Source organism: Fukomys damarensis, unplaced genomic scaffold (genome assembly GCF_012274545.1).
Source record: "Fukomys damarensis isolate Sample0158 unplaced genomic scaffold, DMR_v1.0_HiC HiC_scaffold_8, whole genome shotgun sequence".
Classification (NCBI taxonomy): domain Eukaryota; kingdom Metazoa; phylum Chordata; class Mammalia; order Rodentia; family Bathyergidae; genus Fukomys; species Fukomys damarensis.
This window is the reverse complement of record NW_022900920.1, coordinates 11,613,191-11,625,219: the sequence shown is the minus strand read 5'-3', so window position 1 is coordinate 11,625,219 and position 12,029 is coordinate 11,613,191. Positions and strand designations below refer to the sequence as shown.

Below are 12,029 nucleotides of genomic sequence, written 5' to 3'. Positions count from 1 at the left end.
AACATGGAATGAAAAAGTTCACAGTCCTTTGTTGTTTCTAGTTTTCCTGTCTTCTGTGAAAGGCAAACAGCAAAACATTTATTTGACAGTATGTCTTCTCAAGTTTAATTAATGTTGTGTGTCTTGGTGATAGCATGTGTGCAGTGATCCCTCAAGGAAAATGGTGTTGCAAGGCATTCTCCTGGTTTCTTTCAGTGAGTGGGCCATTGTCAGTTGATCGTAGGCTCCTTACCCTTCACATCTTGCTGTCCTGGCACACTCAGCTCTTTATAGAATAGCCAGCACAGCAGACATGCAGGATGAACAGAGAATTTCTGCCAGTTGCTTAAGCTCTTTCTAAGGTAGCAAGATTTTCCTGCACCTTGGTTCCTTCCTCTTGTATATTCTAATGGCCTTGGGAAGAAAGAGTATCTGAGATCAAAGGTGCAAATGCTGAGGTCCGGGACATCTGCTTTTTGAAGCTGAGTCACATACTCGCGGTGTGACAATGAACACTATGTAAAATAACAAATGTCCTTGTTATATCTGGGAGTTCATAGGAGAGGATCTTTGAGGTGGTACCTGTAGGTGGGTCACAGTTGATTATAGAATGTGGACGGAATACTCCCCCTACCTACCCTTGGATGCCACACTGGGCCTTCCTTTTCTGCACACAGCACTTGCCTTCATTCTCTTCTTTCTTTCTGAGGAACATATGAGGGTAGCAGGAGCCTCTTGTTCAAATCTGCAGTGCCTCTTCCTTGCAAGTGGATTCTGTTGTTGTAGACTCATGATGGGGTGGGGAGAAATGAGGAAGGTGTTTCCTACCCAGGTGACAGAGCTGCCATTTCCTTGAGGGTACTGGAGCAAGGGTGGGCTGGTCTCAGCAGGTGAGGCAGGGCCCCAGCCAAGATGGGGCATTTGTCTCTCACTTGGGGGTGGGAAGAGGGGTGAAAGAAGCTTGCTAGTCCCCTAGGGCTGAAGACTAGATCGATGTCACTTCTAGAGAGAAGCAGCCTGTACTGGACTGTGGGAGGATTTGCATAGCAACAATGGATGAGTTTAGTCTTCTCCTTTGAGGTTCTTTAAAAATCAGACTTCAGTTAAGTACATCATGCTGTGAGTCCCTATGGTACCCTGCCTTCTCAGTGGCCAAGCTCATGCTAGAGCACACAGATGGAGAGGCTTTGGCCTGCCCAGGACCCATTGTAATGCTTTTTAGCCCATACATCCTTCCTGCTGTATTGTTTTCTTATTTTTATTTTCCCCAAATATTAAGGCTATGTATGAAGTAAGTTTGATAGCCACACAGAACATTACCTTTGCTTTTTTATTTAAAAATTAATAAAGAACTTAATGACGAGTATAATTTAATTTCTATAAGTAATGCCAGGTGTACATCTACATGTGAAGGGACACTGTATGCTCCACCTTGGTTTTGTATCAAAGTTTGTACTTCAATCTTTCCAAGAGAAGGATCACCATCTTTCAGTCATACATTGCAATTAAACCATGAAATGATTCCGAAAATACTGTTTTCTGTTCTGGATATTACTTTCTATTTTTAGGGTTGAATTAGGTTATCTTCAGGTTCCTTTTTAAATTCGGAAATACAGATCTTTTTACTTTTTGGTCTAGACTGATTTGAAATGGTGACACCTTCTGTATTATGATGTCCTGTATTACAGTGTCCTTGCGTTGGGACAGATGTGTAGCACTAGTTAGAAGCTGCTAATACCCTTTTTCAGTGCACTCAGATGGTTGGGATTCTTAAAACATAGGAGAGATAACTTGTTGCAAACATTTTTATAACTTTAGTTAAAAACAGTATAAAAAACATGAAACACATTTTTAAATTTTTTTTTCATCTACGTGAAACAATTGCACTTCCCTCATGGTACAGGATCAACTTGCTCGTTACTCTTCTTGCACAACATCATTTCTCAGTTCTATTTACTGCTCTCCAGGGATTTGATTACTTCATATTTCCACAAAATGGGTATGCATGTGTTGTAAATGAGAAACCTCTCCGTAGTATTGTTTAAGTAACCTCCAAAGAATATGTATATGGTGTACTGTTTATTTTTCAAGTCCTGGTTGGATTGCAGTTCGCCAGGTTCCTGTAGAACCTAAACCTTTCGTGCTAAACTAAAACTGCTATTGATCTGAAAGGAAAATGGACTGCAAGAAGTAGCTCTAATCTGAGAAAAGCAGGCTGAGATCCTATTACCAAGGCGAGACACCTTGTGTTTGGCATCTGTTCAGCAAAGTGTGCCTTTCTGCGCACAGTCAGTTATGAAACGGCTGGACAGAAATTTGAAGGCTAGGTTTTCTGGTATGTTCACAAACTATTCAAAATTTAAATTGTACAAAAAAAGGCAAAAGAAGATCCCTCCTTCCTATTGTGAAAAGCAAAAAATTGATAGACAAAGTCATTAATAGTCTAGGGGATTTTGATTTCTATAAAAAGATACTGCAAAGGTGCAAAGGAATGAGTGAAAAAATAAAGGAACTAAGATTTACATTGCAATGCGCAATCAAGAGAGATTTCCAAGTGTTACTGTGGATTTTAAAAATACCTAAAAACACTTGATTCACAGCTTTCCCCTAAGTATGTCGTTGAGTACAACTTACTAATAGGTTAAATGTTGGTGACATTAAGTTTGTCCATTGGTAGCAGCTAAACAAAACACAGTTTCTTTTTGAGATGGTCATATCTTGCACAGTTGTTACAAAGCATAATGAATTATATAAAATGTTTGGCTGCGTTTATAGGGCGAACAATGTCAAGGATTGATCCGCAGAAACACTTTCTGTCATGGTGCAGGAGCTTGTGATTTATTGGTGAGTGAATTATCCACTGTGTATCTCTACATTTTTCAAATTCTTGCCAGAATCTATCATTTGGCCTTTGGGTACCAAAAGATTAAAAACGAGATCTAAGAAAGCTTAATGTCCAATAGCTCTGACCCTGTCAACTTGCAGTGATTAAAGGCATGTTTTGACTTTGGGGGACTCCTGGCTGGTGGCTATTTGGAAGATGAGGAGTAAACATGTTGAAGGTCTGGAGATGAAGAGGATGCTAAATTTGAGGTGTCAATGTGACACTGAGACGTGTTCACTTGGTTTAGCGCTACAGCACATGAAGGCAAATATACATAGAGTCACATTTTAAAGATTATTCATGGTCTCTGACCACTTGAAAAAAATTGTGCTTTCTCCGGAATTTGATGTGCTGAAAATCGCACTCACCCCCTGCTTATTTGCAAAATGAAACATAAAAATGAAGTCCTTTGCAAACATAAGGCTTGCGTTTTCTTCTTGTTATTTTAAAAAAAATAAAGGCTTGGAAATAACTATGAGTTTTAGCTGTGTACAGAGTGACAGCCTGGCATTTTGCAGGTTGGAAACGTAATACTTGTAGATCTGGGAGGGAAGGGGATAGAATTTTACTTATCATCTTTGACTACATTAAGTTTCATTTCAGATTTTACATCCCACATCAGTGAACTGCAAAGAACAGCTGGCAAGGTGTAACATTTATTCCCTTGCTCTGTTAATGATCTGTTGATACAAAAGGCCTTTTTGGTACGCAGGGCGAGAAGCAGGGAGTGCGTGTATTGGCACCGCAGTTCCCTGGATCCAGTTCCTCTTTGGAACAGGATTGACTTAACTCCAGTGTGTTTTAAAGACGGCCTCGAGACTCCACACATCAAGAGTTTTAAAGGAACCAGAGTTTCCATCTTCCGTGCTTTTTAGACTCAGTTTTAGATTTTTGCTTGGGCGTTGAGGAGGAAGTCTCCTGAGTGTAAGGCGAAGGTGCGACCTGAGTTTCCTCAATGGGATGCAGTTTCCTCAGTATGGGCTGGAGTTTGTCTTCTTGTTGCTTAAAATCCAGCTCCACACTAGAAAGAGAAAATGAAGAATTCAGTGCTTGATCTTCCCACTATCAGAATTCCCCTTAGGGAGAGCAAAATTCAGGAATATCATACCAAGGTAATGATCATTCATATTTTGTTTAGAACCTGATTTTATGGTTTAACGTTAAGCAGTTCGCTGTTATGTTTTTGCTGTATAGTGCTGTGAAATGTTTCAAACAGGGCTTTGGAAAGTAACTTGTTTACTTTTATGGGTGAACCTTTAAAGTTTGATTAATGTACACAGTGCCAAAGTATAAAATATATTATGTTGAAATGAAAAATAAGAAATACAAATAACTTCACTGTTTATCCATACACTGTCCACATGTGCTTCATGGGACAAAACAGATAACCCAAACAGGTTTAGGCAGAAGTCACTTTAATATGAGCTCTGGTTCTGTCCAACTTGTCATAGGGCAGAGAAATCTATTTATCTTACCTGAAACCATTGTGAAATGGAATGACCTTAGCTTATATTCTCCTTGCAAAATCTCATTCCTTGGAAAGCTCCCAAGAGCCATAGTGTCAAACCTGTGCTAGCAGGAGCAGTGTGTTTATCGAGTCAACACCATGGAATGTTACTTGTTGTTATCAAACATTGTTTTTAGGAAGCAATACAGATAGTGTATTTGGTAAAGGCAATACAAAACTGTAATTACAACACCGGAGCCCTAGTGTGCAAATGTGTAGCTAGGTGGAAGGATTTCTACCAGTGGTGATGTCTGTGTCAGAAAGATGAGATTAAAGGTGATTTTTAAAAACAGATGTTGTTTCTTAGGAAGTTTTTCTGAAGAATACCGTCAGCTTGTTTGGAGTCCTCCCTTCTTGCCATGTCTTTAAGAAAGGAGCATTCCAGGTCTCTCACACACACACACACACACACACACACACACACACACACACACACACAAAATAGTTACTCAAAAAAAAAAATAGAAAAGTTTATGGCCAGTTACGCTCTGCATCTAAAACAGGACTTAATTTTTCCCCCATTTCAAAGGCTTCTTTCTGATATATCACCGTTTATAGAAATAGAATAAAACCTCATGAACACTAGTATTGCTACTCTAGAATATGTGATAGTGGTGGCAGTCTCTCTTGGAGACAGCTATGAAGAATGCAGATCTTAGGCTGTACTTCATCTCTGAAATTTCAGCCTCAGCTCTGTGAGGTGATGCCACAGAAAGAACATGGGATTTCTGCCCTGGTATAGGAGGTAGGAGTGGGGCTTCAAGTTAAGCCCCTTATGCTCTTTAAGTTTTTTACTTCCACTTCAAGGAGAGGTAATAATTCTTTTCTTAACAAATTGTGGCTTTTTGTGAGGATCCCTCACACACACACTCCAAAAAAAAAAACCAACAAAAAACAAAAAGGCCATGAAAGAGGTTCCTAAACTGTCTGATCCAATACTGCTATCTTTCATTTTTACTTATCTGTTGGTCACTAACTTTATAATGGGAACAAGAGTAATCTCATAAAGATACCTGTTCTTCTAGTTGGATAGTTAAACAGGAAAATGACATTTATGTCGAGTTTGTGACATGTGGCATGTTGGGTATAGGAGACAAATATTATCAAGGTGTTTGGTGAATACTGGAAGTGCATCCAGGTCACAGCCATTTCACCTATCCCAGATGGGTTTTGAGTTATGTTGATAGAGGCTTGGTGCTCAAATTTGCTAGGCTAACAGTACAATCCAGGGTAACTGTCATTATTGAATTCCCATTAAGCAGCTACATTGGGAATCCAGTTATTAAGCAATTTATCACATTGCAGAACGAGGTAATCACAGAGTAATCTGATAGGAGTCCTTGTTAACAACATGACTCAACTCTATCTGTCAAGTGGATTGCTGTTTGCACTACCCTAGTACACTTCTCTGGGCAGCTGCAGAGGGGGTGACTTGTTACTGGAGGGTGATCCGAACTCTGTGGGGACACCTGGGGAAATGTCAGTAGTTGTGGTCAATGTGGCAACCATGAGCCACGCTCTTCCTCTCCATCTGTAGCATTCAGGTTGCAGTGCTTCTACTTCTAGGATGATGCCTGCTTCGGCCAGGCACAGTGTGCTGGCTGTTAGGTAGGAACACTGTGCAAAACTGTATGCTTCTGTCTGCTGGGACTTTAAGGAGGAAGGGGCATACCAGATCAATAGTCTAGAGCAGACAGTGGCTGGACAGAGTACTATCACAGGATTGGGAGTCTGATCAGCTCTGGCTGCCACAGAACAAAAGTCCCCATGTTTTTATAGCCAAGTGGCTAGTAGAAAGCAATACCTGCTGTCCTTGTGGGAAGAGAGGACCCAGAGATTCCTGGGCACTTGACAGCTCTGTGTACAACCTCCCTTGCTGTTGGCCACTGAATTGGTCCAGATAGGGCCCAGGGCCACCTACTGGAGCAGCAGTGGCCCACACTGTGGCTTTCACTTTAACATTAGAGAACCAGGCTGTGCCTGCTGCCTGAACACACAGATAGGGGTGGTGCTTTTCTAAGTGTTTTCTCCTTGTCTCCTTCATTGTCATACCTTTCCTACTGAGAACACCATTCCTGGCTCTCTACATGGCTGGCCACTCACTCCCCATTCTGTTATCCCCTATTTACACATACCTTCCATGCTGTCTGACCCACCCCCCCCATAGATCCTCTGTCCTCTATTCTTTCTGAGTTCCTTATATGAATTAACCTTTATTCATTTCTCTATTATCTTGCCTCCATTTTCCCAAATGCAGGTGCCATGACCAGGGAAAAGCATTACCTGTTCCCAGCACCTAGAAAAGGCCTATGCTGTAGCTGCCTAAGTCATAGGTCCAGAAGGAATACACAGAAACAGAGCCTTAACAGCAGGCTTTGTCTTGACTTTTTACCCAGCTTGCCTGACCTGTTCCGTTGTGGTCAGTGATATTGTCACTGCCTCCTCCACCCCCCTGCCTCCTCTTGTACTCATAGGATTATTATGGAGGGGTGACTCCTTGCAGGTGGAGCATGTAGCCCCACTCCTCTATCAGCACCGAATGGGAGAACACTGGAACATGTTCTGCTTAGCACACACTGGGATCTTCTGGAGCCCAGTTCCTGCACCCAGGTTTCCCATTCTCTCTTGCTAGATGTCTGCAGGGGCATCACTAGTGGCATCAGCAGTTTACACCTGCAAGTGGCCGGCTGCTCCTGGTGTTAGGCTAAGGTGGGGGGCTCATTATATTTTTCCTGTGGACTGGAGTAGTATATGGGTCCAAGCTCTTGTTTTGTTTTTTATGTCACGTGGTGTTTTTTTTTTTCTTTTTTTGATGTCACTTCTATGTGTCATCAAAGGCAGTATGTATCTGCCACACGGTTCTGACCTTTTTTTCCAGGGTGGTACTGGCACCAGAGCTTCTACTGCAGCCATCCAGGCAGATGGGAAGTCTTAGGATTCCCTGCAATCATTTGGGTCTCGCTGTCTAGTACTACTTGAGGCAGGGGGCCACTGGTGGGCTGCCCAGCTCATAGGTGCAATCCAGTCTTTGTAATTCTTAGGCCAGGGCTGTGTATGTCATGTGGAATGCTTATTCCTCAGTAGGATAAGAACCCTGGAAAAAGTCCTGACTCTTAATTCCAAAGCATAAATCTGAGGGCTGGGGCCAGACCGACTTTATCTGGATAAGGCATCATCTCCCCTAATGCCGAAATCAGATAAAGCTTGCAGATTGTGTTGAGAGAACAGCAAGGTCCTTGGGCTACTGGGCATATTTACAAGATGTGTGTTCAGGAGTGGCTATTATGGGCTGCTGTATCTCTTCTCTCCTTGCCCTTGTTGCCACTATCCTTCTTGAACCATCTAATAATATGCTTCAACCTTGGCTAAACTCTCTCTGATACATTGTATGCATGATTAAAACCATCTGGAGAGTGGATTTAATTTTCATGGTTAGTATCTTTGTGCTAAAAGTGAATTTTAAGAATGAAGACCATCTTACAAAATAATTTCCAGAGAAGTAAAAATCTGCCCTAAATCTCAGGCTGTTCTTTCACTGGGGGCTGTGCTATGTTGCATAGTAATACATCTCCCAAACACTTCATGGGGTGCTGAAGAAAAGGATCCTTCTTGCTTCTCCAGTTTTCTTCTCTACTTGTCTGATGCTCCTATAAATACACAGGCCCCACTTATTTCCATCCATCCTGTCACTGACTCCTCAGGTTGATTTAAGACAATCAGCATTGCATTATACAATCTTTGTCCAGTCTTTTTTTTGCGGGGGTAGCCCGGGGATTGAACTCGGGTTGTTGCGCTTGCAAGGCAGTCCACCGAACCACTGAGCTAAATCCCTGGTTCTTCTTTCTCCAGTCTTTTCCATGTAGCACTTTTAAGAGTTAGAAGCAGATGAGTTTGGCTTGCAAGCACTTGCTTGTTTTCTGGAGTGGAAGAAAACCTGAAATTTTGATTTCTTCATCCAGGGAAGGCCATGTGGCTTGGCAGGCTGGGGATCTGAGGCCTCTGCTTTTAATTCTCTTAGAGTTAGATCACAGAGTCCCTGGTGCTAACTTAGGCTCTGTACTGACTCACACTCTGCCACTGTGGATAAATCAGCTTACCTTGGTGACCTGCGTTCCCTTGGCTGTGAAATGATGGTCGAGATTTACTCTCACTCAGAGGGTATTTCCAAGGAGCAGCCGTGTGGGGCCCAGAGAGCCAGCATGGCTTTGGATAGGACAAATAATGTCTCCAGCCCACAGCAATTGATGTTACCTGGCTCTTTCTTGTATGTGGGGGAATTTAGGCATGTTCTTTCTTTTTAGGCTTCCTTTTATCTCTGTGGTCCTGGCCACCCCTCCAGGTATAAAGAACCAGGTCCCGAAGTAGCCACCACTCTTTACTGAACACAACTCTGTCAGAAAATCTGAGGGGTACGATCAACGCAGGATGTCCAGAGTTGACTCTTTTCCTCCACCTGCTTCTCTGTCCTCTCACACATGGCTGGCAGCCATCATTCCTACAGCAGGCCAAGCCACACACCTGACAAAACCCGACTCTCATCCCTCCTGCAATTCCTACTGCTGGGTCCAGTAGATTGGGCTCAAGAAAGTCTCCTGTGTGCTTTCCCTGTGGTGCCACTCACGTGTCCTTGTCCAGAACTTCAGCATTCTGTTCGGCCATTGAACACCTGAGTTTCTTTCTATTTCTCTCTCTCTCTCTCTCTCTCTTGTTTTTAATTTTTGTTTTGCTACCAATTTCTGGTTGCCAGAGTCACCTTAGGAAAACTGTCAAACTCTTATTGGATTCTTGCGTATCTTTCAAAACGGAGGTTCCATGTCACCTCTCTTTCACTGCATGTGGTAGAATAAATCAGTTTTCCTTCCCCATCTGGTTATTTACAAATACCCCTTGAGTGGTGGCACACGCCTGTAATCCCAGCACTCGGGAGGCTGGCAGGAGAGTTCTCTCTCTCTCTTGTTTTTAATTTTTGTTTTGCTACCAATTTCTGGTTGCCAGAGTCACCTTAGGAAAACTGTCAAACTCTTATTGGATTCTTGCGTATCTTTCAAAACGGAGGTTCCATGTCACCTCTCTTTCACTGCATGTGGTAGAATAAATCAGTTTTCCTTCCCCATCTGGTTATTTACAAATACCCCTTGAGTGGTGGCACACGCCTGTAATCCCAGCACTCGGGAGGCTGAGGCAGGAGGATCGCTGTGAGTTCGAGACCAGCCTGGGTTACATAGTGAGTTCCAGTTCAGTCTCAACTATATTGTGAGACCCTGCCTCAAAAAAAAAAAAACAAAAAAAACAAAAAAAAACCCTTGAATAAACTGGCCCAGCTCTCTCATTTTTAGTAGAGCCTGCCTTCTATTGGATAGCAGCTATTTTCTCCCAGGTCTATAAACTTCCTGAAGCACAGACCATATTGAATCCATCTTTTGAATGTGGTGCAATTAGCATAGCATTAGGGTCAGAGTAGCTCTCTTTGTTTACTGAGCTGAAATAAACTGATGGGCTGAGCCAAAGCCCTTCACTTCTTATCTCTACTCTATTTTCTGTTTTATATTTAACAACTGTTCTATTTATAGAATTCTACTTACTCTACCTATATAATACATTATGTATGTGTATGTGTGTGTGTGTATTACATATCTGTATTTCTTTACATATATATTTTCATGTATAGGTATCTCGTACCAATGAAAGATTAATGATTTATAATTTGTAGCTTTTAATATCCTAGACATAGAAATGTCTACAACTTTGTATCATTTCCTCAGCACTACTGCAGGTAGTAGCTGCATAATTACATAATTGGTGCATATTTATAGAATCACTATAAGGTTTAAAATTACAGAATTTAATGATTACTCATTAATACTAATACGAATACTGGAACTATAATGTCTATCCTCTTCTTGATATTTTTCAAATGTCAGCTAGATGTTATTAATTACATTATAAAATATCCAAAAGTAGAGTTAGACAGTGACCTTCCTGAGTGCATCCTGGATTTGTTCCCTGACCACAGTGGAGGTCTTGCTTGACCAAAATCCCATCCTTCCCACTGTTTTATTAGTAATATCTCTGGTGTCCAGGACTTATCTGAATGCCCAACTTTCAGGGTAGGTTAGATGTACCTGCATCAGGGAACTAAATTTTGGTTTAGTTTTTTGGGAAGGCAAAGGCAAACTCATTTTTAAAACCTCTGCTCATAATAATTTCTTCAGTAGGAAAGAAATCAGATGTAATATGTGTATTAAGCATATTCCATCCTCCTAGAAGCCACAAAAACAAAACATCATAATTAGAAAGGATCAACAATTTATAAAATAAAGCCAGTCAAATCTACTATTGTCCCCAGCCACAATGAAGAACACAGTTTTCTATCTTTAGGGTGTTGTTGCAGTGTAATGTCTAAAACTGGTTGTACTGAGCCCCTCAGGTGCCAGGGCTTGGCCATGATGTTGGGCCTTAACTTTGCTTCCCCCTCTCAACTTGAACGTGTGTACTCTGTAGTTCATCGAAGGAGGTTCACTGTGCCGGAAATGGCCCAGACTGGAAGTCTGCTTCCTTGGTGTGCTAAGTAAGGAGTTCCTCCTCCATCCTAGTACTCGCTGAGAGAAATGTCTCCGTTAAATGTGTGCAGTCATAGGGAACCACTGGCTGCTTATACATGTCCTCTGGGGTTGCCACAAACTTACTTACAGCCTCCCCATATGCCTCAAGGGTGTCACATTAGGAGTGAATTTCTTTCAAGATGACTGGAGGTAGGGAAGAGGCTGCCAGGCAGACCCTAAATGTTACACCTTCATGTGTAAATTCCCCAGGGAATTTCATTAGCCATAACACTGGGCTTGATAGTAAGATGGAACCCTGTATTCAATCCTTAGAAAAGTCTCAGTTTTCATCTGAAAATGAATTACATGTATTTGTCTATGAAACTGATAAATTTCCTTCCCTTACTGTTTTGGACATTGGTGAAGGGCTCCTTAACTTTTACCTTTGGCTATAACCAAAGGTGAGGGTTAGTGGTGTAATTAGCCTTTCTCTGCTGACTAAATTTTAAGTATGTAATTGCTTTGCAATTCACCTGTTGAGATGAATTATCAGTTTTAGGGTTACAATCAGTTTAACACCATCTACCTAAGAGAAGTAAGGTGTTGCTTGCTAAAGGGTACTAAAATGACTGAAACTTAAATCTTCACATATTAGGGGAAAATAAATACTGTATTTTTTCCCAATAGAACAGAAAAAGAACTAGGATTATTAGTTTTGGGAATTTTCATATAGAATTTTGAGGCCCATCAAAATCATTCTTTTTTTCTTCTTTAACTAACTTTTAATTTACTTTTAATATTTCCTTACGCTACAGTAATGCTGTGTAAGGCACTATCTAGGGATTCTCTTGCGTCATCTTCTTCCCACTCCATCCTTGCTGTATGTTCTGAGAGCAGAGTGCTAAATACAAGACAGAAAGTGAATTTCCTCCACACTCGTTTCATGTCGTGGAGGAACTTAATATGCACAAGTGGTAGTGACTGAAGCAGGACTGGAAAGGGCTCTGCCACCACAAGATAATCACTGGATGACAAAGGCTGCAGAGACACCACTCCGAGTGGCTCTGGACAGGCTAGGATTGGCACTGTTGCTGAATACAAATGCAGTCACCTCTCT

The 12,029-nt window shown here is 41.6% G+C and overlaps 2 protein-coding genes across 3 annotated transcripts in view; one reads left to right on the top strand and one right to left on the bottom strand.

The window, feature by feature from the left end:
• Nucleotides 1-12,029, top strand: part of Dock1 (dedicator of cytokinesis 1) — a 523,445-nt gene that overhangs the window by 209,963 nt on the left and 301,453 nt on the right. The gene's annotated exons all lie outside the window — the stretch shown is intronic.
• The window catches only part of Insyn2a (inhibitory synaptic factor 2A), a 57,551-nt gene continuing 46,837 nt past the window's right edge, over nt 1,316-12,029 (bottom strand). For both annotated transcript variants that reach the window (XM_010620813.3, XM_010620821.3), the window contains one exon: nt 1,316-3,884. In XM_010620813.3, coding sequence (XP_010619115.1) covers nt 3,701-3,884 — 184 coding nt within the window. In that variant the 3' untranslated portion in view covers nt 1,316-3,700. The remainder of the gene's footprint in view (nt 3,885-12,029) is intronic.